Below are 27,114 nucleotides of genomic sequence, written 5' to 3' on the forward strand. Positions count from 1 at the left end.
TGGGCTGTTACCTAACCTTCCCAATTTAGTGTCATCTGCAAATTTTGTTTGGATAGAATTAGAAGGAAAGGAAAGGGGAAGTTAATTGGAAATTAAAGATAAGGAAATAATGGACCCAAAGATCATTCAGTCCCAAAGAAATCGAATATGGGAGGCGGGAGGTGGGTGGGGAGGGGTACAGAAAAGGGTAAGAGGTATGCGAGGGATTTTCTATCTGATGATGTAGCTGGTGTTGCCATTGTCTGTTTGTTGTATAACAATAAAACAGTTTAATTTTTTAAAAAATAAAATAAGGCAGAAAAGAAATTGTAGAACAAGGACACATACCCTGAAAAACCCACAAAAATATTACATATTATTTCATAATATATATGATTAAATAAATAAATATTAATAATAATAATAAATTATATATATATATATATATATATATATTAAATATTATATATTAAATATATTAATATAATGTCTTTAATTGAGGAAATTAAAATTCATGTATATCGATCTTAGGGGAAGCTTTATAAATATATTTAATAATATATTAATAATACATTAATAATAATAATAATAATAATAATAAATGTATAATATATATTATTAAATATGATATATGAACTATAGTAAATATAAATATTTTATATTTTAAATAATATATATTAAATATATTAATATGTCTTGGTTGAGGAAATTAAAATTCATATATATCGATCTTAAGGGAAGCTTTATAAATATATTTAGTAATATATAATACATTATTTAATAATATATATCAAATATATATATATATATATATATATATTAACAATAATATATTAATAATAATAAATGTAATATATATATATATACATATATAAAATTAAATATGATATATGAAATATAGTATATATAAATATATATTAAACAGTATATATATATAAAATATATTAATATAACGTCTCTGTTGAGGACATTAAAGGAAGCTTTTTAAATGGTCTTAAAAGCCAAAAGCATGGGAGGCTGGAGAGCTCCATGGCTCCGAAGGCGCATCCTTCCTTCCTTCCTTCCTTCCTTCCCAGCAGCAGGGCGTTGCCAACGGGGCCCGGGCCGCGATGCTCCTGTCCGCCACTAGGGGTCCCTGCTCTGCTCAAAGCCAAGGGCGGCGTCCCTCGAAATCCTGAACTCATCCTCCAGCGTCGGGTACCGCTCATTTAGGTGTCTAAGCCACTGCCTGAAGAAAAGCCATAATAAAAACCCTTTTTTTACCAGATAGAAATATTTTCCTTGAAGCAAGGGCGCCACGAAGAAGCCGAAGAAACGCGCGAGTGAGAAGCGGACGCCGGGAAAAGAGTTCAAGGGAGAGCCCGGCGAACAGGCACCGGAGTAGCCGCCCAAGGCCCTTGCTGCGTTGGTAGGGCAAGCCGGGGTCCTCTTGTGGGGAAGCCGGGGTCCTCGGCGGATGAGGTCACTCTTTGTGGTGGCTGCCGTTGGCAAGATGGCGCCGGTGCTGGCTGAGAAGAAGCTGCTGGCTCCGGAGGGGCCCGGGGCGGCCGAGTTCCCCAGCGAAGAGGAGGAAGGCCAGAGCCTCTGGTGAGCAGCCTCTGGAGGGGCCCTTGGGCCGGGAGGCAGAGGAGGAGGCCCCCACAGACATGGCTCTCATGGGGTGCCAACATGGGCTCAGAGAAGCAGGGCATAGAATCCTAGAGTTGGAAGAGACCCCAAGGGCCACCAGTCCAGCCCCAGTCTGCCATGCAGGAACTCTCGGTCTGCCATGCAGGAACTCTCGGTCTCCCATGCAGGAACTCTCGGTCTCCCATGCAGGAACTCCCCATCACATGACAGATGGCCATCCAGCCTCTGTTTAAAGACCTCCAAGGAAGGAGACCCCACCACTCTCCAAGGCAGTGTGCTCCACTGTCAAACAGCTCTTACTGCCAGGAGGAGGTTCCTTCTCATGTTAGTATTCAAAGGGGTGTCGTAGTGGGGATGGAGGACGCTTGTCTTCTACAGCTCCAGGCAACAGGGCATGGAATGATGGATGCAAGCTACAGGGACATTAGAAGCAACTTCCTGGCAGTAAGAGCTGTTTGATGGTGGAACACACTCCTCCCTTGGAGTCTGGTGGAATCTCCCTCCTTGGAGGCCTTTAAACAGAGGCTGGATGGCCATCTGTCAATGGGGATGCTTTGATTGAGAGTTCCTGCATGACGGAATAAAGGGGTTGGACTGGATCAGGGCCCTTCTTGGGGTCTCTTCCAGCTCTCTTTCCTACCTTCCTCACAACCAGTGGCCTCCCTTGGGTTGGTGTCACCTGGTGTGGGCACTCATGGCGTCACCCTCCTCCCCCCATTTCACCCCATACAGAATCCCTAGTAATGCTTCTTTGGTACTAATGTTACACATAAATCACAATTCCCATATACACTGTAATTGTGACATAAACAACTAAACAAAATTAGAATCATACCTTCAAATTACAATATCATACGCATAACCTACATGTATTACATATACACAAAGATTTGGTTAAAATGTAAAGAACATTTTAAAAGAATATATATATATATGTATATATATATATTAAAAATAAAAAGCTAAAAGCATTCATATAAATGTAAATCCATGCTTCTTATTCATGCTCAAAATGAAAAATGTCCTGGAGTTCTTCCTGGACATAAAATAAAAGCTAATCATATCAATGTAAACTCATGCTTCTTAGTCATTCTCACAATGGAGGACGTTTTGGAATCCCTCCTGGACAGAAGGTTTTAATAGAGGACATGTCCTGGAAAAGGAGGACGTCTGGTCATCCCGGTTATGGGAAAACCTTCTTTCATAGAGGCCCAAGAACAAGTATGCTTTCCTATCTCTGCAGCATGCCTTGTTCTTGTAAATATGATATTAACAGGCCTAATCTCAGGATAGTAGCTTCCATAGTTATATATAAAAAGAGAGAGAGATAAAATTACAGCATTGGGCTGATTCAAATGCACAGCAGTGGAGAATCAATATTGCCAGCATTAACGCAGCAGGGACTTCATCCGTCTCATATGTCCCTGGCTGCAGGTTGAGTTGCTGGATAAGTTGGGATGACTGTTCACGTCTGTTCAAAGTGAGCAGATCCATTGCTCCCTGGGGATGGGGATTTTGGAAATAATTTGAGATGCTGTACTCTTTTGCAAAGGCACTTCATAAAAGAGCATGTTTGTGAAAATATATCTGGTATTTTAAGATACATTTTTTGCACATTCTTACTAATCATAAACTGCTTTTGCACCTAGCATTTTGCTTTCTGCCATGGGGCAGGCCTCTCAAAAGCATGTTCTGGGACTGGCCTATAAGACGCAGAATAGAAATGGCAGGATTGCTCCGATGATCACATTCATATTGGTCTGGTGTTGTTGTTGTGCACATTATATATTCCTTAGCAAATTACAGTTTCTGTTGGGAGCTTCTATGAGCAGTTAGCAGTAGATATACAGTGATATACTTTGAGGTTATTTCCTGTGCTGTGGACAGTTGTCAAATTCTTGTTATCAAGATGCCTTTGTGCAGGTGTTTGGAACCACAGGATTCTTCATATATATATATATATATATATAAAGTTTTTTGAAAGCTTGCACAGAGATCTTTGTGGGATTTTTTTGGTTGACCTATTAAAAGTACACTTGTCCCTTGACATTTGCGGTCTTGCCGTTCGTGCCCCTCGGTCTTTTGCGAAAGGACTGTATTACCACAATATAGATTTTGGCATTTGACTTATGTTCAGCATGGCTGCCTCTGTGTTCTTTCTTTGCTGGAGCATTTTGTTTCTGGTGTTATCTCCTGCGTTGGATAATTTTTGAAAGCAAATGACTGTATAAGATTATCTCTTGGGATAATTTTACTGTTGTGGATCTGTTGTATAGCTCCCCTCATGAACTCTTGAGAAAGATTATATGAGATAATTAAATACCAGTATTACTTTGTAGTATCTGATTATATCTGTGGAATCTTAAGTGATTCTTACATGTTCTCTTTCTAGACTGATGCCTATTTTGCTCTTAAGCACAGCGAACAAAACTTTTTTGTTTCAGAAGTTACCTTAAAAATGGCTTTTTCAGCCCTGATTTCTCTGACTTAGGAAGAGATCCAGAATTTGAGTGACAGCTGTCAGTAGCATTAAAGTGAGGGTAAAGGAAAGGTTAAAATGCACCTTGCTAATGAGTTTTTAATTGGTTAGGGATTTGAACATCTGTTCTCCATGGCTGTGCTGGCATTCTAGTGGAGGGACTGATTCACTGACAAATTACAGGAGGTAAACCACAAGGAAAATTTCCTTCAGCATGGCATTAGATGTGTTTTTAAAGGTATCTTTTTAAATAAGGTGTGAAACCAGAGGCTTCACCTGGAGTCACGAAACTGATATCTCACCAAGTTACAAATGTTACTGTGGATCCCCTTTTTGATGCCTGATTACTCACCTTAACTGTTAAAGAAAAGGCTTGTCATAACAAGGCAGTAGACTAATGGATTTAAAATATGGCACTTAGCACTTGAGCAAAGTAATGCACTCTGTCCTAATACCAGATGATCAGAAACCCTCCCCAGCCACAAGCAGCAGAATGTCCTTTTCGACTGACTGCCACTGCAGTGTTGCATAGGCAGTAACTCTGTTTAAAATGCTCCCAGAAGACGCACATCCGTTTGTCCCACTGCAGTCATGCTTTATGAATTAATGGATTTCAGATCAAGACAGCTAAAATAATTGATTTAAATCAAGTTTCCAGTATAGTATATTTCTTGAACAAATTTACATAATTATTGCCTAGATACAGTAAGTATAACCATATACTTGTTTGTAATTTGTTCATTTTGCCTTCAACAGTGGTACTCAGACTTTTTACCCTTGGGACCCCCTGTGAACATCACCCCACCTCAAAGTAGAATGTGAATAAAGATAGTTTGTTTATTTACTGTGCATATTTTCATTTGTGCATTCATGTATATTCATATTTTAACCTTTTGTAAGGAAATAACAGTGTTCAAATTATAACAGTTTTATTTATGTAAATTCAGTATTCAATTCAATGCATGTTAAATACTACACTAAAAGGTTTGGGTAGAGGAGGAGAGATCAGGGCCTCCAAGTCTCATGCTCCCTTGAACAACTCCTGCAGGATCTCTTGCTTGGAGATCAGTAACTTACGACTTCCCTGAAAAAGTTGATAGTTACTGAGCGTAACATTGTTTGCTCTGAAATGAAATGTAAATAAACTCTTTGTTTGGTTAGTAGAATCACAACTATTTGTCTTAAGGATGGAAGACATTTCATAGCTCAGGTGGTTAGGAGGTGTAAAATCTTGTCAGCCTGGTGGAGCTAGTTGATGAACCTTGTGAGAGACAGCATATTGTCTTCTGGATCTAGCATTGGAATGATTTGTCACTTCCTGAGTCCAATAGAAAGGCCATCATAATAAATGCAGTACATAACCTTTGGGTTCGTATTTCTGATGTTTGATCCCAGTGTCAACTCCCTCATCCTCATTTGTGCTTTTACAATGAAAAACTGACTATAATTCGTTCATTTTTGCTTTCCGTGTAGATCATGTTATGTATGGGGGGGGGGGGCATATTGTAATTAAAACATTAGGTTTTTTTTTTCTGGAGTTGCTTCTCTGCACTGCTTATATCCTGATTGTAAGACGCCAAGAGTAAAATAACTAGGCGTTGGAAAAGTCATGGGAGAGGAGTTTCTCAAGCTTAAACCCTTTAAAAAAAATCAGCTTGAGGTCAAAGCAGAAGGATCTGAAGTAGCCCCAGGCCTGCCAAGTTGTCTACTGGCTCAGAAGAGGAGAGAATGGGGAAGAGAGGGCTCAGTTTTGGAATCACTTGGGCTGAGCTCTTTAGACGAAAAACAAAATTGGGAGCAAAATCGCATCTGCTGCTAGTCTTTCTGTATGCCTAGGGTGGGGGTGAGTGGGTTAAGCTTTTATCAAGAGCTTGGGGAAATTGCCTTTTGGAAGCTCCAACTTCCAGAATCCTCCAGTAGCAAGGTCACTGACTGTTCTAAAATGTCTCTTCTTCTGAACAGATATATCTATCCTGTATTTAGAAATTCAGACACCATAGTTAGAATTGTGCTATTTCCGCAGTTGTAATCCAACACATCTGGAAGCCACCAGTTTGTGGGAGGCTAATACACTGAATGCCTCTAAAGTGCTGTTTAATGGTGTCCAAGAGTAAATATTCTAAAGGCTCCAAATCACATATGATCTTGGAAGCCAAGAAGGGTCATCCCTGGTTAATACTTGGGTGAAAGGCTGCCAGTGAATTGCAGATGCTGTAGGTTATATTTCACAGGAGAGAGCTGGCAAAACCACCTCTAAGTACTCCTTGCCTAAGAAAACCCTGTGGAATTCTTGGGAGTCACCATAAGCTGATAGGCAACTTGGAAGTGTGGACACACACACATGCAAATGATTGAATCGATGGATACGGAAGGTCAACTGTTCTTGTTTACTCAACCAAGGAAAGGGCATTCTGTCTAGTCCTGTGAAAGTCTAGAACAAAAAACCCTTCAAAAGGTCTGCTTCCGCCCACAACTCCCCCTCCCCAATTTCTTCAGCTCTTTACCTCTCTCCATTTCCCCCCATCTGATTTGTGTCATCTCGCAGCCAGACTAACAAGAGACTTTTTTTGTTTGTTTGTGTGCAGGTTCTCAATATTGAGTGAAGTTTCTACCAGATCGAGATCTAAATTACCCTCTGGTAAAAACATTCTGGTCTTTGGTAAGTATCAGTGAGTAATAGTGAAAAGCTTTTGATACTACAGGAATACTGAAAGCTAATTTTTAAAGTATGCTTAATTAGAAAAAGAAAAGCCCTTTTAATTTTGTTGAAAGCCTGTTTAGGAGCACTTACCTTAATACCCAGCCTTAAGTTGAACCTGCATCTCCATTGCTAACAAAGTATCTTAAACCTAATACATTGACATATAGTTTATGGTGCAGGTTCTTTGCTTAGCAGATCTATGCAAAATATATTAAAAAATGCAAATGTAGCCTTTTTGTGGAATATTAAAATAGATGAAATAGTTCATTCTGCAGATTAGTAACATTTAAAAACTATGTTTGGGGTGGGTGGGAGATTGATGTAAAATGGAACTGCTAATTTATTGTGATAGAACAAATAAGATGCTTCACCTGTACATACAAAGGATTCCTTAAATGCTATGCTGAAAAGTCATGATTGATTGAGTTGTAAAAGGTGGGCTTGTTCATGTTTCTTTTCTGCCCTACAAACTTATTGGCAGGTGATGATGGCTCAGGTAAAACAACACTAATGACTAAAATACAAGGAGCAGAGCATGGCAAGAAAGGAAGAGGCCTTGAATACCTGTACCTAAACATCCATGATGAAGATAGAGATGGTAAAGCCTTTGCTTTCTCTGCATTCCTGTTGCTTAAAGTAGGAGGCTAGAGAGACACGGTTGGGTTGATAATATCTCTTTATAGCTTCATCCATGGACACAGATGTTCAGTGGAGCTTAGTCACATGTAAGCTTATATAGGCTTTGAGTTTGCTTTTGCATTCATTTGTTTTTATTTCCTGAAACACAGATGGGGTTTATAGAAGGAAAAGTGTAAGAATGTCCTGGATTTTTCATACTTGTTGCATGGCTGTCTAAGAACTAAACATATCTAGTTTGTTTCCATTGAGTGCCTTATCATTATGGGTTTTCTCAGTACTTGCTCAGTATTAGACAGTTCATTCAGTTTACATCATTTTTCACTGTATATTCTTGTATTCCTGGAGATTCTTTTTCTTTCCTTACACCAGGGTGGTGGAGGAACATACATGCAGATTCAGAAGTGGTGGTTGGGAAAACTTAATACACTGAAGTAGAAATATGGATTTAAGAATGGTGTGCCCACAACTTACACATTAATAAAGGAAGTCCTAGTTCTACCCAGAATGTTTAGGCCAGGGATGAGGACTTTTTGCCTTTGCAGATGTTTTGGCCCACAATTCTATCATGGCTTGTGGTAAGTTCAAAATATCTGGAGGGCTAAAGGTTCCTTGGTTTTACCACTTCGCTGTCAGCTGTGTCTTAACCTTTGTATCAGACTGAACTGTGACTTAAAATATTGCTTTTAACAAATATATAAATCCTCCAATTTTAGACAGTTATAGAATACAGTCAGCCCTCTATATCCACAGATTTTGCATCCATGGATTCAAGCATCCACATCTTGAAAATATTAAAAAATAATAAGTTCCAAAAAGTAAGCTGTGATTTTGCCATTTTATATAAAGGACAATATTTTACTATGCCATTGTATATCTTAGGACTTGCGTATCCAATGATTTAGGTATCCATGGCGGGTTCTGGAACCAAAGCCCAGTGTATACCAAGGGCCCTCTGTACAATAAATTTGTTTTTACCTGTTTGTGTTGTGCAATGTAAGTCGTATATACAATCAAAGCTAGTATGGTGTAATTGTTTGAGTGTTGGACTAGGACTCCATAGACCAGGGTTTAAATCCCAGCTCAGTCATGTAAACCCACTGGGTGACTTTGGGCAAGTCACACTCTCAGCCTCAGAGGATGGCAATATTAAAACTTCCTTTGAAGAAACTTGGCAAGAATACGCCATGGGTTGCCATAAGTAGCAAACAACTTGCAGGTACACAACAACAACAACAAAACAACACATGTACACACACTCACAAATAATACTACATGTGGAAAGGATTTTTTAATGAGGAGGCTTCTTCTGCTTTTCAGATCAGACCCGCTGTAATGTCTGGATACTTGATGGCGACTTGTACCATAAAGGCCTCTTAAAGTTTGCCATTTCACCAGAATCGTTGCAAGAGACCCTTGTAATCTTTGTGGCTGATATGTCTAGACCTTGGACTATTATGGAATCCTTACAGAAATGGGCAAGTGTCTTGCGTGAACATATTGATAAGCTGAAAATTCCTCCTGAAGAGATGAGAGACATGGAACAGCAATGTAAGTAATTTGAAGCTTAACCTAAGATTTAATTTTTTTCTGTCTGTAGTTAATAAAGAGGAGTTCCCACATTTTAGCCACTCTATACTGTGTCAGGCTATTCATGCACCTAGCCCACCATAGACTGTTCTGATTGTCGTTGGCTCCTGAGTCACTATCTTTGCTTCTTATATGAATGGCATCAGTATTGTTATTTATCTTGCTATTGTGGGAGATAACATATCTTTTCTACTTGTTTGGTGAACAATTGATGTAGAATTTGGCATCCTGAGAACCCCAAGACTTGTAAGCAAAAACAGGTTTTTTTTTAATGAAAAGAGTATGGAAACAGTGAAAAAGTATAGATGAGAGGTCAGGTTAAAAGCACTGTAGTTTACTTTGGAAAAAGACACACTGGAGGCTGTCTTAAGAAGTATGTCTTCATACTTCAAATTTTCAAGGGCTTATGTTGTTAAATAGCGTCATAAGAAATCTCTGGCAAAAAGGTTGCTTTTTGTGGAGGTCAGTGTGTCTAAGGGCTTCCTTTGTCCAGGCAGAGATTTATTTTAGTCCACCTTTGTGGAAGGCTTAGTAGACACTTTTCCACACAAGAGTGAGTTGTTTTGCTAAATCCCAGAAGCAAGCACTGTGAAACCAGTGAACCATCTTGCAGTGTTGAATTTCCTGTAACTTCATACCTGCAAGCATCATTACCAAGGACATAATATTCAGGATTTGTTTTTCAGACTTTCTCCTTTAGTGCTTCCTTTATTGTCAAGAAGTGTAATCTGGCAAACTCTTTCCTGTTACTTCACGTACCTCCAAGTTTTATTTTGCATTCTGCACATTTTAAAATGGTGCTACAAAATGCTGACTTTCAAACTCAGGTCATGTGGTTTTCTGAAACAAATAGATAGTTTCAAATTCAGTAGAAGAAAGGATCCCTTTCTTCTACAGTGAAGGATGTTTGTGTTGGGGATTACATCATTCCATATTGGCCTTGTTAGTTAAACCATGAGTTGATGGTCTGTTGTGGCCAAAGTAATGCCTGCTTTGGGAATTAAACAAAATACATTGCTATTTATGTTATTCCCAGGTTGTAGCATTTCATGCAGCATTTGTGGCAGTCATGCCTCAGCTGAAGTGGAAACTGCTGAATAAACTGTTGAAAACTGCAAGAGTGAAACCATAGCCAGTGCTGTGCTTTTTGGGCAGAGGGGGTGATAGGCATGGAAGGATTTGTTGTACCAGCTTAGGCAGCAGCTTGGGTAACATGAGGACAGTTTCACCCAAAGGGGAAGGCTTTGGATTTTTGTACTGCACTTGTCCACAAGAGACTCTTCTTCACAGTAACATCACTTGAAATGTCACAAGAGGTCAGCACTTTAGAGATGGAGCAATTTGGCTTCCTATGAATGTTTCAGTGTGATTTGGTTGCAGATGAAAAAAGGAGGGTGATCTGTATTTCTAAAGGGGGATATATAAATGGGATATATAGAGTGGGATATACGGTTGGCTCTCCACATTTGTGGCTTTGACTTTTGCAAATTTGATTATTTATGGGTTTGATCAATCTCTCTAGGAATCTCTAGGTCCTCCAATGAAACTCTGCTGGAAGTTGACCATAGAGTTGTGCTGGAAAACTTAGACGTTCCTAGAGAACACTTCTCTAAGCAGTTGTAGGTCCTCCAGCATGATTCAGTGATCAACTTTGGGCAGATATTAACCATAGAATTGCACTGGAGGACCTGGAGATTCCTAGAGAGGTCTTCTCTTAGGTAAAAAGAATAGTGTGTGTGTTTTTTATTTAAGATTTTTCCACATTCACGGGGGTCCTTCACTCCTAGCCCCAGCAAATGTGAAGGGACCGCTATATAAATGAGATATAATGGGATATATAAGATAGGCCTGTTCTGTGCAGATCACCCCAACCTGCTTCCTTCAAGAGCATTAGCAGTTGCCTCTGCTAGAACAAAGTGATGGTGATCTAAAGAGTAAAAAACAACTGAAAGCTCCAAAGTAGGACAGATACTGGTGGGTCGGGAAGAGTACAGATGTTGCAGAGTTACTGGTTAGATCATTCCATTCAGTTGTAGAAAAAGGTACAGCACATGTGCGTGTGGCCATATCCAGGGAAGGCAATTAGGTTAATGTGTTTCCACAAAAATGAAAGCAAAGAGTCTTCACGCCTAACAAGTTTTCTTTATAGTTTTGCTATTTGAGGGCATATGTGTACAGTTTGGAGGTATGGGATAACTTATTATCCACTGTAGTAGAGTACTTGCTTACAGTTTGCGGCTGAACATAAAGAACCAGGGTCTGTGAAGGCTAAGGAATCGGTTGAGTTAAAACACACCTGATTGCAGTGAAGTGACTAAAGCCTGCTAAAACTCTATGCCCTTATTACTACAAGCAGTGTGTGCTTGAACCAGTGTTTTATGCTGCATTCAATGCTCTGGGGAGTGTTCTGGATTATTGTGAATTGCCAGTTCCCTGAACTATTAATATTGCTGACATTTCTCCTCCTTAGAGCTGTGTTGGGAAGACGTTAGATCTTTTATCTCCTGGTAGATCTCAGGTTGGTCAGGTCTGGATGATTTCTTGAGTTCAGGATATACTCCATACAAGCTGCTTTAAGTCCTCTAATTTTTTGGGGAAAGCAGGGTACAAATAAATATAATAATAATAATAATAACAACAACAACACCTTTGCCAATGGCTTTAGCTCTCCTTTCTTGTTCCTGGCTTTTTTGTGGATCACAGTGATGACCAGAGAGATAGAAGCAGTTACAGAAGCCATTCTTGCACACTGCTATAGGAATTTGGCTTGTGGAGCCGAGAAGAGAAGTTTCATGGCTCCACTGGGATATTGTACGGAATACAAGACTTTTCCTAGATTCCTCTGAAGGAGGCTGTCTGAAATTCTGAAATGTTACTATATTGACATTTCTAACCTAGACATACATGAATAGATTTTGAATACTGTATCAAGAGCTCTTTAAAAAATAGGTTATTTTGAGACAGCGTTTGGCTATTTCCTTTTAAAAAATACTTGAAAAATAAACTTGTCAAGCATACAGAATCATCCTGAAAACATTTGACTGAAGGTCCATTCCAACTTAATTATAGCAGCTTCTTTTGTTACTGTTTTGACTTTCTTGTTCTACTCCCTCAAATTTTCTTCCTTGCTTAACCTCAGAGATAACTCTCTTTAGTAACATAAAAGTATTTGATTATATGTCTAAATATTTTCCTTAGTCGTGAAGGCTTTTCAAGAATATGTAGAACCCGAAGAAGGTTATCAGGGATCGCCACAGAGAAGAGCTCCATCAGGACAAGAGGATGAAAATGTTACATTACCACTTGGCGATAATGTGCTGACTCACAACCTTGGGATCCCTGTGATAGTTGTTTGTACAAAGGTGAGGTAGAGCTCTTGCTCACTGATGATACTAGGTGTACAGCTTTGTAAATTTGAAGTCAAGACATGGGGGCAGTCTTCATCTGAATAAAGTGGCTTTTCTTTATACTGGGAAAATGGTAGGAAGTAGCCTTTTGAATTAGTTGAACGTTCATCTACTTGGGAAGCAGTTCTGGCCACTTAGCAAAATTCATTTGTATGCTTTTTATGTGTTTCTGTATTTGAGCTTTACTATTCTAGGACTGAATCTAGATTTAATCATGCTTAGAGAAAACCCACCGAAATCAGTGGGAGATGATAGTCATTAAATAAATCCTTGCTGATCAGATAGAGTCTGCACTATCCTTGCTGATCAGATAGAGTCTGCACTAAGCATGACTGCGTCTGGGTCCAGTACAGCATATTGTGTCTTCTTGCAGTTTAGATGTGTGTAGCTGTCAAAATCTGTGTTTATCTGGTGTTGGATTTCAGGTGTATATCCAAGAAGAGCATTGAGCCATTCCCTTTTCTATTCTTATTGTCCTAATTTTCAGATAATCTTTAAATATGTTTGAGTTATATTGAGTACAGGCAATCTCCGTTTTGCACATGTTACACATACACAGAGAGAGAAGCCAAAACCTTTGTGTTCAAAGGAAGTTTTGTAAGAGACAGTTAAGCAAAAGTAGTCAGTGGAATATTTTGCTTAATTGTCTCTTACAAAACTTCCTTTGAACTTTGATTTAGGTAAAAGCATGCATATTTTGCAGATATATTCAACTTTTAGATGGCCCTCTGTGTTTCTTTTTCAGTGTGATGCAGTAAGTATATTGGAAAAGGAACATGACTACAGAGAAGAACACTTTGATTTTATCCAATCGCATATTCGTAGATTCTGCTTACAGTGTATCCTTTTCCTGCTTGAGCTTAACTAATAATAAATTTTTGCATATTGAGATGTTAGCTTTCCATACTTTAAAAATGTGTACACCCGCGAAAAGATCCATAACTTTAATCCTCAAAGCTAGGTTGAAAACATCTGAGTACAAAATTAAGGGGGAGAAAAACAATGGGGACGTGGAGGCAGGGTTCTGCTACAGACCTCCAAGCCAAACTGAGGACTTGGATGAACAGATAGCCACAAATTCATAAAGGAGAGCTGTATTAGATGTACTAGTAAGGAGGGATTTCAACTATCCAGATGTGTGTTGGATGTCAAACGCTGCCAGAAATTTAAGATCTAACAAATTCCTCACTTACCTTGCAGACAGTTTCATTGTCCAGAAGGTGGAAGAGGCAACTAAGGGATCAGCTACTTTAGATCAGATCCTAACCAGCAGGGATGATCCGTTAAAGGAGTTGAAGTGGTCAGAGTGACCATGTTCTCCTAGAGTTGGTTATACAGCAGAGAGGGGAAGCCAAGCATAGTCAGACATGCATTATAGACTTTAGGAAAGCTGATTTCAGTAAACATATAGAAATAATGGGGGTAATCCTGTGGTTAGCAGGAAACACTTCAGATTTTATTTTGTTTTTTAAAAAAGGTTTCCCTGGACCTGAAGTAGCTGTGTTCCCCCCAAATTTGATGAAATTGTTTTGCACAGTCTCAAAGGATGCAGTGGGTCTTTTTAAGTGGGGGAGGCATGGTGAGGGCCATATACAGGTTGTGGACTATCTTTGCCTACCTGGGATTTAGCCTATTATTTATAGGATATTAATGAATACTATGCATCACTTAGGAATTATTCTTTCTCTGCAAATTTCAAGTTTAAACTTAAGTTTCTAGTTAAGCAGTTTCTCTTTAAATCTACTGTGTTGCAATGTGACATAGCCGCTATCCTTATTTATGATCTTTCTTCATGTTAGATACTTCTCTACCAGCCCTTCTTTCCCGTTGTCTTTCCTTAGACACTGAAATGCCTGCTTCATAACAGTTGTACTTTTGTTCCATTTATTCACTGTATTTATATTTATTTTTTAAAAAACTTCTGCCCAAAAAACCTGGAATGTATATTTTAAATGTCTGATTTGAACTGATATCAGTATTATACTCTGCCTACTGTTTTCCTTAAAACATAAATAGATGGAGCAGCCTTGATCTATACATCAGTTAAGGAGGAAAAAAACCTCGACTTGTTGTATAAATACACTGTACATAAAGCATACGGCTTTCACTTTACCACTCCTGCCTTAGTGGTAGAAAAAGATGCAGTTTTCATGTAAGTTGAAGTACAGCGAATGAGGCCTTGCTCTTTTTTATCTTTTCAGTAAGGCTTAAAAAGCCATTTTAACTGGAAAGAATAGAATTTTGCTAGGGATGGATGGATGTGTAAGAGGTACTCATGTAGATGAAGTAAAAATAATACTGTAGAATGAGAAATCATATGTTTTAATACTAGTTGTTGTTTTTTAATTTTTGTAATTAATGTTTTAGTTCAATCCTTTTTAAATTATTGGAAGCCGCCTTGAATCCCATTTTGGGATGAAAGTGGGATATAAATCCAATAAATAAATAAAATGTCCTTAGAAGTCCCTCTTTGCTTACTTAATGGAAATCAGTTCCTTTAAAATGAGAGTATGTAAGTTTGCATCCTTATGGACTGAACTCAAGACTTGCTTAGGTTTTGAGTTTTGACACAACTTTCTGGCCTAAATCCAATTGTTAGTTCCAAGTAAAATGAACTTTTGAATTGACTTGCCATGGGCCAAAACACACTGCAGAAACAATCCAGTTTGAGACCACTTTAACTGCCTTGGCTCAATGATAGGGACTTCTGGGAACTGTCGTTTAGTGAGATATTTAGCTTTCTCTGTTAGAGAGCTCTGGTACCACAAGAAACTATAGTTCCCAAAATTCTCTAGCACTGAGCCAGGGCAGTTGAAGCGGTCTGCAGTGTGTTTTGCGCCCATGTTCCCATAGATTCACTGGGAACGATTCTAGTTAGCCTACAACTGCTGTTACAAAGAGGCCTGTGTCTCCGTTTACCATTGGCTGCATCTGCACTGCAGAAATAATCCAGTTTGATACCACATTAACGTCTGGAAATTGTAATTTTGTGAGACATTTAGTCTTCTCTATCATAGAGCTCTGGTGCCACAACAAACTACAGTTCCCAGAATTCCACAGTATTGAGCAATGGCAGTTAAAGTGGTATAAAAATGGATTAATTCTGCAGTGTAAATGCAGCCATTGTCACTATGATATTCAGAGCTGTTGCAACAGTGCTTCTGCATCCCTGAATGCCTGAGTGTCACAGCTGTATCATTCAAGGAGATATACTGTATTCATTTATAACAGAGATTCTCAAACGTAGCTGCCGCAGGTACTTTGGACTTAATCTCTCAGAAGCCCTAGCCAGCTTTGTCAATAGCCATGACATCTGGGAGCTGGAGTCCAAAATATCTGGAGGACCAAAATTTGGGAACCAGTGATTTATATAATTGCAGATGGCATTCTTTGGGATGTTTGGCCCATATAGATGCTGATGCCAAAAGGTGCTGCTCATAACTGATGGTAAGGAACCAAAGAGTGGTTTGGGGACAACTGCTTGCTTCTGTTTTCTAAACATAGATTGTATTTTTTCAATGTTACAATCAGTTCACACTTTTAAAAGATCCAGATGTGACCAACCATACTTTATCATGTTTATTATATCAGTGAAGCCTACCCAGTTTTATTATTGGCTCTAAAGTTAGTCAAATAATTGGATGGTTGTTGTTCTTTGCTTTCCTTCATTTTTCAGGTAGGCCTTCTGCCTCTTGTTTTGCACCTTTTGTCTTACAACATAACGAATTCCAGTAGTTTTTGGAAAAATAGCAAGTGAAATAGATATCTTCAAAATGTCCCTGTATTATTTGCCATGATTCTGTATGACTGAAATAAGAATGCATTTGCATAAATTGTATTTCTATACCATAGACCTGCTGGCTGGGACAACGAAAAGAAAATTGCAATTCTACATGAAAACTTCACAACGGTTAAACCAGAAGATGCATATGAAGACTTCATTGTAAAACCACCTGTAAGAAAGGTATAGCAGCTTTGAAACATTGGTTTCTCTTGCATGCAGTGTTGCTGGTAACTGTTATATTGAACATCGTGTGCAGAATCGTGATGAGAATATTACGTTGACTGCCACCAGTAACAGCAATGTATGTCTGTATCAAAAAATTCTGAAGCTAATGTAACAAACTATTATGGTAGCACTGTGTGCAATTTCTATTTAATCTAATGTTGTTAGTCTTATTGCTGTTACAATTTGAATGTATATTATACACAAATATATAACCACAAAGTTGTCTCGTGTATTTCACTGGTTCCAGTGCTCACAAGAAACTCACAAATCAGAGATTTTCAGATAGCATTCAATCCTGTATGCATGTCAATTTGTTGTTTCATGCAGTTCTCACCATTCTTCACCGTAGTGGTGATACCTTCTTCCTTCAGAGGTTGCATACTTAAAGAGCTGTAAATTCATTCTTTCCCACCTCATTTGTCAAATACACACTCTTATTTTAAAGGATATTTGCATCAGCAAAAAGACAGCCAAATTCAGATAATCTCCAGCTGTTTCATTCCTTCATCATTTTTTTCTAAATATATATATACACAAATTATATAACACAACACTAACATGTAAAAATAAATTGATTGTACAGTTGGCCCATGGTATCCACTGGGGTTTGGTTCCCTGACCCCCCCCCCCCCCCCAATGGATACCAAAATCTGTGGATGCTGAAGTCCCATTAAATACAATGGCATAGTAAAATGATATACCTTATATATTAAAATGGCAAAAATCACAGTTTGCTTTTGGGAAAATATATAGTATTTTCAAGCTGTGGATGCTTGAATCCATGGACACAGAGGGCTGACAGTATAATTCGTAGAATATCTTTTCTTCCATTCATATCCTCTACACAAATTCTAGAATGCTAAATACAGGTTGATAAAGTCCTGCTCTGAATTCACCTATATATTCAACCACTGTTCTTACTTTAGCAGAGTGGATGACTAATTGACCTGATTTACAATAGGAACTCTCCAAAGACATCCTTACATTATGTCTTGCAGGGATTTGAGTTTTCAAGTGATGATTCCAGAGAGATTCTTTCTGTAATAGAATTTGATTTTATATGTTAAAAAAATGCTTTTGATTCTGTAATCGAATTTGATTTTGAAAAATGCTGAAATAACCACTCATATAATGGACTACCCCTAGCTAAGTTCCTAATTTTGTTCCTGTGTTCCACAATGCATGTCCTCAAAGAATGTTAAGTCCTGCCCCACATATAGTTTAGAACATGGACAGATTAATACATAAATTACTTCTACTCTCTGACAGTTGGAAAAACTTCTAAGCGTGTATTTCTTCCGATGAATAAATACCTTCATGTTAAGGCTATTAGGACAACACACACACCTATCACAAGAAAAATGTTCAGAAAGAATGGGATTTGGTCGAACAAATGAGCATATATATCAGAGTGTACTAACTGGTCCTTTAAATTCATTGTGCTTGTGTAACCTATAAAAGGAAATTGTCTAAATCCCTCAATATTTTATGATATTCCATGCTTATATATGATACGTTTTTGTTTTATTTGCTAAAGTGCCAAATGAGATGTTGCTAGAAATGTGTTCTTGTGTAGATTTATGCTTAGGTTTCAAGAGTGATACCCTGTCAACTTTTTTGGCTCTCTGATATGCTTTAGCTAGAAACAGCTTGGGGTACTCTCTAAATGTTAATTTTCTCAAAAGCCTTTCTGCTTCTATTTCATGTTGAGGTCTTTGGGGTACAATTCCTCTTCAACATTAGCAACTGGGAAAACTACTGTGGGTAGAATTTCCCATGTGATTCATATCTGTATGCAGCTTCTGCAGTTAATGTGGTAGTTTGGCTGGTGAGGTGCTATATCCCAGCCATTAGGAAGCACATTTCTCTGCGTTTGCTTGCTGGAGATCTTTTCTGGAACTTCATGTATGTATGTGTGCTTGAGTGTGCATGTAAATATGGATCATTTCCATAATGTGTGCGAGACATAAAAGAGTAGTTTGTCCGCATTAGTAGGACGCTGGAGGGACAAAGTGGATAGAGGATATCAAAGATAATTCTGTTTGACCCTCACCTTATAATTAAGGTAGCCATTTTCTGTTTGTAATAAAGTTTTGTGGTTTTTGTTCCTCCTTCTCATCAGTTAGTTCATGATAAAGAGCTTGCAGCCGAAGATGAACAAGTGTTTCTTATGAAGCAACAGGTAAGAAAATGAAACTGTTGAACACCATGGATTTCCCCCCCCTGAAGCTTATAATATTGAGACTTATGTCTCTTGTAAATAATCAGAAGTTGGTGTGTGAATGGTCTGGTACCGACAGTCAAGTCCTTGGCCTTAGGTGCTGTGTGCCAGAAGGCAAATGTAGTGCACTCTAGATTGGAGAGGCCCTCCTCTGTGTTTGTGCATCCTCTGTGCAGGACAGGGATAGATGGAGTTTAGATTGTTAATTCTATAAATATACTATTTTTGCAGGATGTGAAAATTTTTGCATTAACTGTCATGGCATGTTTTCAGAGAACTTGGGAATTGCATTTCTGTGAGGAAGGTGCAAGATATCTCTGTGCTCTGAAGAACTTGGATTCCCTGGTTCCTTGGGGATAAGCCATTACTTCAGGCTAACATCAAATCGCAGTGTGATTTACACATTGTGATAAACTGCTATAATCTGTGACTTAAAGCCAGTACACCTGTTTTTTCTTCTGTGAGATTATATAGGATTTCTCAAGTCACTTACACACAAGTTATCTCCTTTCCTCTTTAACTCTTGTAATAGTTTATGAAGAATATGTCAGATTCAAAAAGGATGAAGCTTATACTCACAAAAGAATGCTATTACATGCGGTTACATTTTGAAAATATTTCTCCCCCAGTATATTTATGAGTTTTGGTTCCCTTTCAGTCTTACCTTGCCAAGCAGCCAGCCACACCTACAAGGGCTTCTGTAAGTATGCATTCATAGCAACACTATTTTTAGTTTAGAATGCAGGTCAGAATCTCAGCATCGAAGTTATTGAAACTATTGAGCCCTTCAACAGCATTTCTTTACAACCTGCTTAGAACACAGTATACCATTTAAGAATGTAATTCCCATAGCATCTCAAAAGAATGAAGCAGTTTGTTCTTGTTTAGAGTGTGAGTAGGTAGATAACTTTAACAGTGGAAGTAACTGGTGAAACTGCATGCATCCGGACAACATGTGATAGAAACTGACCTCTTCCAATGAAAATCAATAAATAAAAGAATAAAGCAGGGAGGAGGATTGGGGAAGGAGATTTCACATTAAAAAAATACATTAAAAAAGCCAGACATTGTCACTCCTTCTCATCTCTTCAATTAAAGAAGGCTGCTCCTGCAGGAGGATCTGTGAGAGAGTAAATAGTTAGTGTATGCTTGTTTTTCATGTTGTTGGCTGTAAATTGCATTGTTGTGTTGTGCTGTTATCCAGGAATCTCCTGCACGAGGGCCTTCTGGATCACCAAGACCCCAGGGTCGACCAGGCCCTGCTACTGTCCCCAGTGCCTCACCAATAGCATCGGTTAAGAAACCAGACCCAACTATTAAAAGTATGTATTGCAGTTTAATATACACATACATGTATGTATGTAATTTTTATATATAGTTTCTCTGTTTTATAAACTAGTAATGCAGTTTAGCAGATGGGCCAAGAGCCATCTGAACCAACATTAGGTCAGCTGAAACTGTGTTGTATCGAAACTTTGGTACTGGCAATATCAGTGTGGCTCTGACTGATTGGGACTCAGGAATTTTATTTTGAAGCACCTTCTGTTGATTTCTGTGTGTTGGAAATTACTTAGGCCAACTCTAGCCTTGGCATCATTTTGTGTTGGCACAGGGGCTGTCTCTCTAGCTGTGATTTGGATGTGGCATAGCTCACCTCCTCCCCTGCTTCATCCTTTCCCTTTTTAGCTTTTCAGCTGGTTAATCTCAGCCCTTGCAGAGGCTGATCTCTGCAGTTAGCCAGCAGAAGGCAATTATGTTGGTATAAGGGAAGTTTAGCCCGCGAAAGGCAAGTGCAGCCAGCACAAACGCCTTGTGCCTCATCCTAACCCATTCTGGCCAGCCTATCTTTGAGTTAAGATTGCATTGCATCTTGGTCTATAGAAGTCTGAGTTTGTAAGATAAAGGACAGGTACAAATCTAGTTGATACTTTTAAACATTCATACGGGATACCCATTGGACTTACAAATTCTGAGAGTTATTCAAGCTGGAGAGAATGGTGAACAATAATATTTGTCTCTGAATCCCCTTTGGAATGTGATTTTACATGAAGTAAATGATAATAATCACTATGAAGAAGTTAATTGTGATTGATACACTTTCATAGAATAAACAAGGAAAGCAAACACATCCAAAGACAATGTATGGAAGAGTGGTGGCTAGATAGTATATTGGTATAAGAGCCAGTAAATTGGGGCAAATGAATAAATATAAAGGTAAATATTTCCCCTTTGACATGATTGTCAAGTTGTGTCTGACTCAAGGGGTGGTGCTCATCTCTGTTATTAAGCCGAAGAGTCAGTGTTGTCAAAGACGACTCTGATCATGTGGCTAGCATGTCTGCATAGAATGGTGTTACCTTCCCACCGAAGTGGTACCTTTTTATTTATTTGCATTTTTACATGCTTTTGAATTGCTAGGTTGGCAGAAGCTGGGACTAGTGATGGGAGCTCACTCTGTCCCGTGGCACTTGGGCCTTAAACTGCCAACCTTGCGATCATCAGTCAGCATTTTAACCGCTGAGCCACCGCGTCCCATGGTGAATAAATATAAGGCCAGAAAAATACGTGCAGGTTTGTGTTTGAGTGAACAGTGGGAAGATAGCAGATGTGGTTAGGGATTCTTTTTGTCATTTTTTATCCTCATCATCCTTGACACTTTAAAAATATTTAAATTGACAAAGAGTTGCTGATCCATTGAAATCTTATATGCCTTAAACTTGATCCCTGCCTCCTTTTTTAGACAATGCAGCAAGTGAAGGTGTGCTGGCCAGCTTCTTCAACAGCCTTTTGAGTAAAAAGACTGGTTCTCCTGGGAGCCCTGGTGCAGGAGGAGTACAGAGTACAGCTAAAAAATCAGGTATTGTTCTGTTTTAAAAGCTAATAAAGAGTCATCCCCGGCCCCCGTTCATTTAAGGGTGTAGCTCACAAGTAATGCTAAACTAGATTTGCAGTCTTTGATATGAAAGGCTTGTTTATCAAATTTTCAGAATATGTATTTAAATCAAGATTCTGCTTCAAGCTATAATGCTTAAAAAGTATCATCTCAGCTGTATAGGAAGCAATAGAAATGGGGATAGCTGGTGGTTTAGGCTTGTTGAGTCACAAAATCATGAATTAGAATTGCACGCAGAGCACCCCATTCTGCCCAGACTAGGGCTGAGCAGTCAAATGATGTTAGATTATAATTTATATCGGCCCTAGCCAGACCATGGAACATTAGTATAAGAAGCCAAATTTATTGGAGGGCCCAAAAGAACATAAATCAGTTTACATTATTATGATCTTAGATGAAGAATTTAAAAACTGTGTTAATAGTCACCCCCCCCCCCCAAAAAAAAAAATTCCTGGGCTGTATCTATTTTTACCTAGATTTTGATATAGCTCCTATAAGGAAAAATAAATGCAGTGTTTATATTATTCTGCTATTTCAGACAGGTCAGCCATAAGTAAAATGGATCTTTGAAAGGACAATTATTATTATTATTATTATTATTATTATTATTATTATTATTATTATATTTGCATCCCACCCTTTTTCCAAAACTGGGTCTCAGGGCAGCTCACAACATTAAAAATAGTAGTTAAAAGCATACAAAAATAGTACATTACAATAGAGTTAAATGATTACAATATTAAAACAAGTTACATGATAAAATAATAAAATACAATTAAAAAGTTTAAAATGTTAAAAATACTTTAAAACAATACAACACCCCATCCCATGCTTAAAAAAACTTTCTCTTCCCCAGAGTAGGTTTAGCCTGAGCTAAAGCAACATAATATGATCTAAAGCAACATAATATGCCTTTCAAATATGTATTTGAAAAGGTCTGATGAAGGAGCTCAGGAGACAGAAATGAAAGTGGAAAAACTACACAGCTCTGTGTGGATCATCTTTCTTAACTGGCCTCAATGTGCTTTTTAAAAAGGCTAGTTGAGTGAGTGAGGGTGGACTGAGGGTCTGGGAAGCTAATATATTCCTTCCTTTCTTTTTCCCAGAGTAGGTTTAACAGGCTGCTCCACAGCTAACCTTTGTTGTTCTAATATTTCAGTGGATGTATGTCATTCTCAAGAGGCCTAGGTCTGCTTGAAACTCCGACAGAGCAACTTAGCTCAGAGAATCATATAACCAATTGAGTCTTTCCTTGTTCCTTCCATAGTCCAGAGCAAACAAGCTCCGAGCAACTTAAAATGCTATTTCCAGTAACTTAAAAGCTATTCCCAGTCATCTGTTGAAATTATGAGGGTGCTTGCAACTTTTTGGGTCTGCATTAAGTTAGATCCTAACTGGAGTGATGTTTAGTCCTTTTTGGGTTGAAAGTTAATTCATGATACTGATGACTTGAGTTCATTTGTTTCAGACCGTAAGCAGCATAGCCAGTCAGGAGGGTTCTCCCCAGTTGTAGTTCAGCAACTTTTGGATGTCCATTGCTCTTTTCCCTCTTTCCTGGTTGAGTCCATATTGAAACAAATGTTTACTTTGGCTAGTGGCAGAGTGAAATATTTTAACACACAAATGAGTTTGTCTCATGGAGAGCTAGATCAGCTCCGGTCTGTGTAACCCCACCTTAATATTCTGTTTTTTATTGTGATAGTAGGATTGTGGACTTCACATGCATGATGAAGGGTACTAACAAAGCAACTTGATGCTTTTTAGGGCAAAAAACTGTTTTGACAAACGTTCAAGAAGAACTGGACAGAATGACTCGCAAGCCAGACTCTCTGGTAACAGCCAACTCCTCTCCGACAGAAAACGAAGCTTGATTATGCTTGAAAGCCGCATATGTAAATGACCAAATAACTATGTATATTGATCTGATAAGACCAGGAGCTCTCTGCTATGGCAGATGCTATAAGTTTTTCTTGGGGCCGGGGGAAATGAAATTTAACCTTCATTGGCTTGTCCCAGTATCAAGTGCACATATGGGAAGTTTTGCATATAAAATTCCTCTGTTTTAAAATAACCATTTTAGAATTTAAATAGGGCAATTCTCTTATTTGTGGTGGCAAACGAAGTGGAGCTGCGGTTTTTAGAGAAGAGCACAGAGAGACAAGATGCAGAATTCCTGCTGGAAAGCCCTAGTTACTGCTGGCACTAAGGAAGAATGAAGTACCCTTTTCCAAGTTTACTGGAGTTGGCCATTCAGAACATTGTACTTGGAGAGAATCTGGTGTAGTCAACGGTTGGTTAAATGAAGAATGTATATAATTCCGCATTCTTTAAAAAGGGGAAATGCAAGGTTCTGCTCAGTAGAGTAAAAAGCATGTTGGAGAGACTGGAGAAAAGCAGTATTGAAGATATATTATCAGATAATCACGTTTTTTAAAAAAGCCTATACAGTTGGGGAGTTGCTCAAAACTTACAACACTGAACATCATGGGAATTATTATTGCTATCAATTGCGTTTTTTGTGTTCTGACAAAGATACATAAAAATAGGATGGGTGCCCTTTTTGTCATAACTGACACAGGGAAAGAAACTTGCTTAGACCAAGTGCCTGGCACAGTGAGAGATGTGTCTTTTAGAAGGTGCTTGAACCTCTTGTGCACTATAGTACAAACAGTCTCTGTTTGTTTAACTTTATTTTAAAATGTGTTAACTTTTGATAGTCATGTTTAATTTTGAATCGTTTTTTTTTTTCCTGAGAGCTTCTGCCTAGGATTGTTCCTTCACTCCAAAGTATTCAAACTGCCTGGCCTGTGAAGAAGATCAGGGGACATATCACTTTCCCATAATGAAACACATTACAGAATACAAATCAATATTAGTTTTGGTAGCTAAAAGTTAACTACAAAGCTAAAAACTGAATCCTGCCTTAAGGTTTTTAAAATCTTATGATTTTTCTGGTAAACTTCCAAGAATCTTGTTTCAAGTTGCAGTAAACTAGTATTTTCAGGTTTACACAGATAAACATAGAACTTCATGGTTTTGTTATCTTAATGGTTTACCCCCCTCAGTGTAGCTTTTTAAATGTGGAAAGAAATCTGAATGGTTGTCTGTCGCTGGGTTAGTATTTTTAGCCCCTAAGATAAACTCTCAGTTACTGAAATGGCACTTTTGAGTTTCTATATTGAGAGAGAAACACTACCTTTGTTATAGTACTGAACATGTTTATAATCAACATGCAGAAGGGAAAAAACACGCCGTATGAACAGAGTTTACTTTTATCGATGAAGATTTGTGTGCTAGGGTATCTTGTTTCTGAATAGAACACCCCATTATATATATGTATATGTATATGTTAAATATACAGAATGAATTGACCACTAACACAGTACTGGATGTAATTGCAAACCCTGTGTTACACAAAGAGGCCATCTCTTTGCTTTTGTAAGTCTGTCTAACACTAATTAGAAGGCTGAGAGTATTTACTTGTATTAACATGAAAGCATGTTCACTTGTGCCAGTTATGTCTCCTTACATTTTTTAAACTTCTTTTAAATAAATTTCAACACCTCAGTTACATCCAGAGTTGCCTAGATGTTAAACGGATGATCTATGGCCAAGGGATCTGGTGTGTGATTTTGCTGCCTGTGACAATCTGGCACATGATTTGCCAGACACACACTAACAAAAACTGTAGCCTTGTACCACCCCAGCAGATGTGACTTGCATCCTGACCTTGTGGCTTGCAGCTTTAACTATACTGTTAGGCAGCTGCCACTTTTGTGCCATGTATACATGTGTAGCCAGTTGGCATGCTGGGATGGTTGAGTTTACACTGGGTTTTAGCAGAAGGAACTTTACCACCTTCTTCAGTGCTTGCACAATGGTGATGGCATAGAAGCAGCCTTCTGATGGGCTGGCCAATCCAGAGCTGATTTTGGCTACTTGGAGACTGCTTTTGGTTGTAAGGAGTGAAACTTTGGAAGCAAAATGGGCTCATCTGGATCTTGTGATGGGTTGTGGTTCTAGTGCAAGCCTTGGTACCTAACTGCCTCTTTTTAATTAATGTTTTGTCATTCACACAGATGATTCATACTGAGTACCAGTTCTGTGTAAGTGACACAAAATGAATGTTAAATCCACTACAAATGAACACAAGCCAACAATATACCACTTTTTCATTGTGCTTGGATCTAAACAAATGTTGGGATCTCCCTCCTTTTTTTCCTTTCTTCTTCTTTTTTTTTTTTTGGCAAGTGAATGCTCCTAGTTTCTCAAAGAAAGATAATGTTGTGTTTGCCAAAGTCTAGTAACTTTGAAAAGCTGCACAGTTGTCTTTTTTGGCGTTCTTAAGCATTGGAACCAAAGGCCAAACTGCAAACAGCCTTTACCTTTTAAAAATATAATTAATTTCATTTTCAGGATACATTTTTATGGTAGACTGTTAAAATTAATACACATCTATATTTATATACGGTATAGTGATTGCACCTACTGTTCATGTTTAAAGTAATAATCTATTGAACTTGAAGAGAAGGCAAATATACAGGATTGGCCCTCCATCAAAATGCTATGGTTATGCTGCTTGATATTTTTTTAAGTTTGCACTTTTTATTGGCATTTTAAAACATGTTTTAAACTGAACAGAAGTTGTTGTATTTAATTTAATTTAACTGCATTAAAAGTGACTGAACTTAACCATATCCATGCTGTAAATGAAAGTTCACTCTCTTATATTACTAAGTTTATTGATGTTTTTAACTTCCATCGAGGACTGCAAATATATCCAACACAACCCTTAGTCCAGTTGTACAGCTTTAACCAGGTGCAGTTATGTTGAACCTTGCTTTCTAGTGCTGGCAAAAAATGAGGACATGTCTTTAATTAATGGCTTCAATAAATACCAACCAAGACTGCTTACCAGAGTTGTGTCTTTACTGTGCAGGACCGTTTTAGATCTGTGGTTTGATGCAAAGGAAGTTTTGAACTCAGCGTACTGTAATATAGGCCTGTTACAGACTGCCAAAATAAAGCTGCTTCAGGTCTCTTTGGAAGCATGCTGTTTAAATGATGCATGCATCCGAAGAATCCGGAAGCTGCACCAAAGCTGCACTCCAGTGCTTAGGAATGGAGTGTGGCTTTGGCGCGACCTCCAGACTCTTAGGACCTAGGCATCATTCAAATAGCATTCCTCCAAAGAGACCCAAAGCAGCTTTATTTTGGCAGTCTGTAACAGGCCATAGTCAACCAAATATGCAGATCCAATGAAACTTTCCAGCATCTTGGCCAACAGTGGGCAGCACTGTGCCTTGTAAGGCTCACAAGGAATAAGGTTCCTGTAATCAGACTAAGAACCACTTTTGTTTGGCTTCCTTCCCACAGTACCCAGCCAGATGCTTGTGGGAAGCTCACAAAGAAGGTAAGAAGAGAATAGCATTTCCCTATTGGATGTTCCCAGTACTTTCCATTCAAGTACATGTTCTTATTTCACCTCTCCTTGAAGGACAGTATAGGAAGAGCCCATATCTGGAAAGACATTGCTCCTGTGGTTCTGGTCAAATAGAATTGGGGAAACA

The 27,114-nt window shown here is 38.4% G+C and overlaps 1 protein-coding gene across 1 annotated transcript; it reads left to right on the forward strand.

Moving 5' to 3' along the window:
• The first annotated feature begins 1,435 nt into the window (after window positions 1–1,435).
• Window positions 1,436–26,456, forward strand: DYNC1LI2 (dynein cytoplasmic 1 light intermediate chain 2). Its single transcript, XM_089539847.1, has 13 exons — window positions 1,436–1,566; window positions 6,673–6,746; window positions 7,270–7,386; window positions 8,745–8,975; window positions 12,213–12,376; window positions 13,167–13,260; window positions 14,438–14,573; window positions 16,274–16,385; window positions 18,553–18,612; window positions 19,310–19,351; window positions 19,856–19,973; window positions 21,392–21,508; window positions 23,309–26,456. Exons 1-13 carry the CDS (start codon window positions 1,436–1,438, stop codon window positions 23,413–23,415), a joined length of 1,503 nt encoding a protein of 500 aa, XP_089395973.1. The 3' UTR covers window positions 23,416–26,456.
• The last annotated feature ends 658 nt before the right edge of the window (window positions 26,457–27,114 follow it).

The sequence above is a fragment of the Sceloporus occidentalis genome, unplaced genomic scaffold (assembly GCF_023333645.1).
Source record: "Sceloporus occidentalis isolate IW3139 unplaced genomic scaffold, rSceOcc1.0.p SCAF_10, whole genome shotgun sequence".
In the NCBI taxonomy this organism is placed as follows: Eukaryota; Metazoa; Chordata; class Lepidosauria; order Squamata; family Phrynosomatidae; genus Sceloporus; species Sceloporus occidentalis.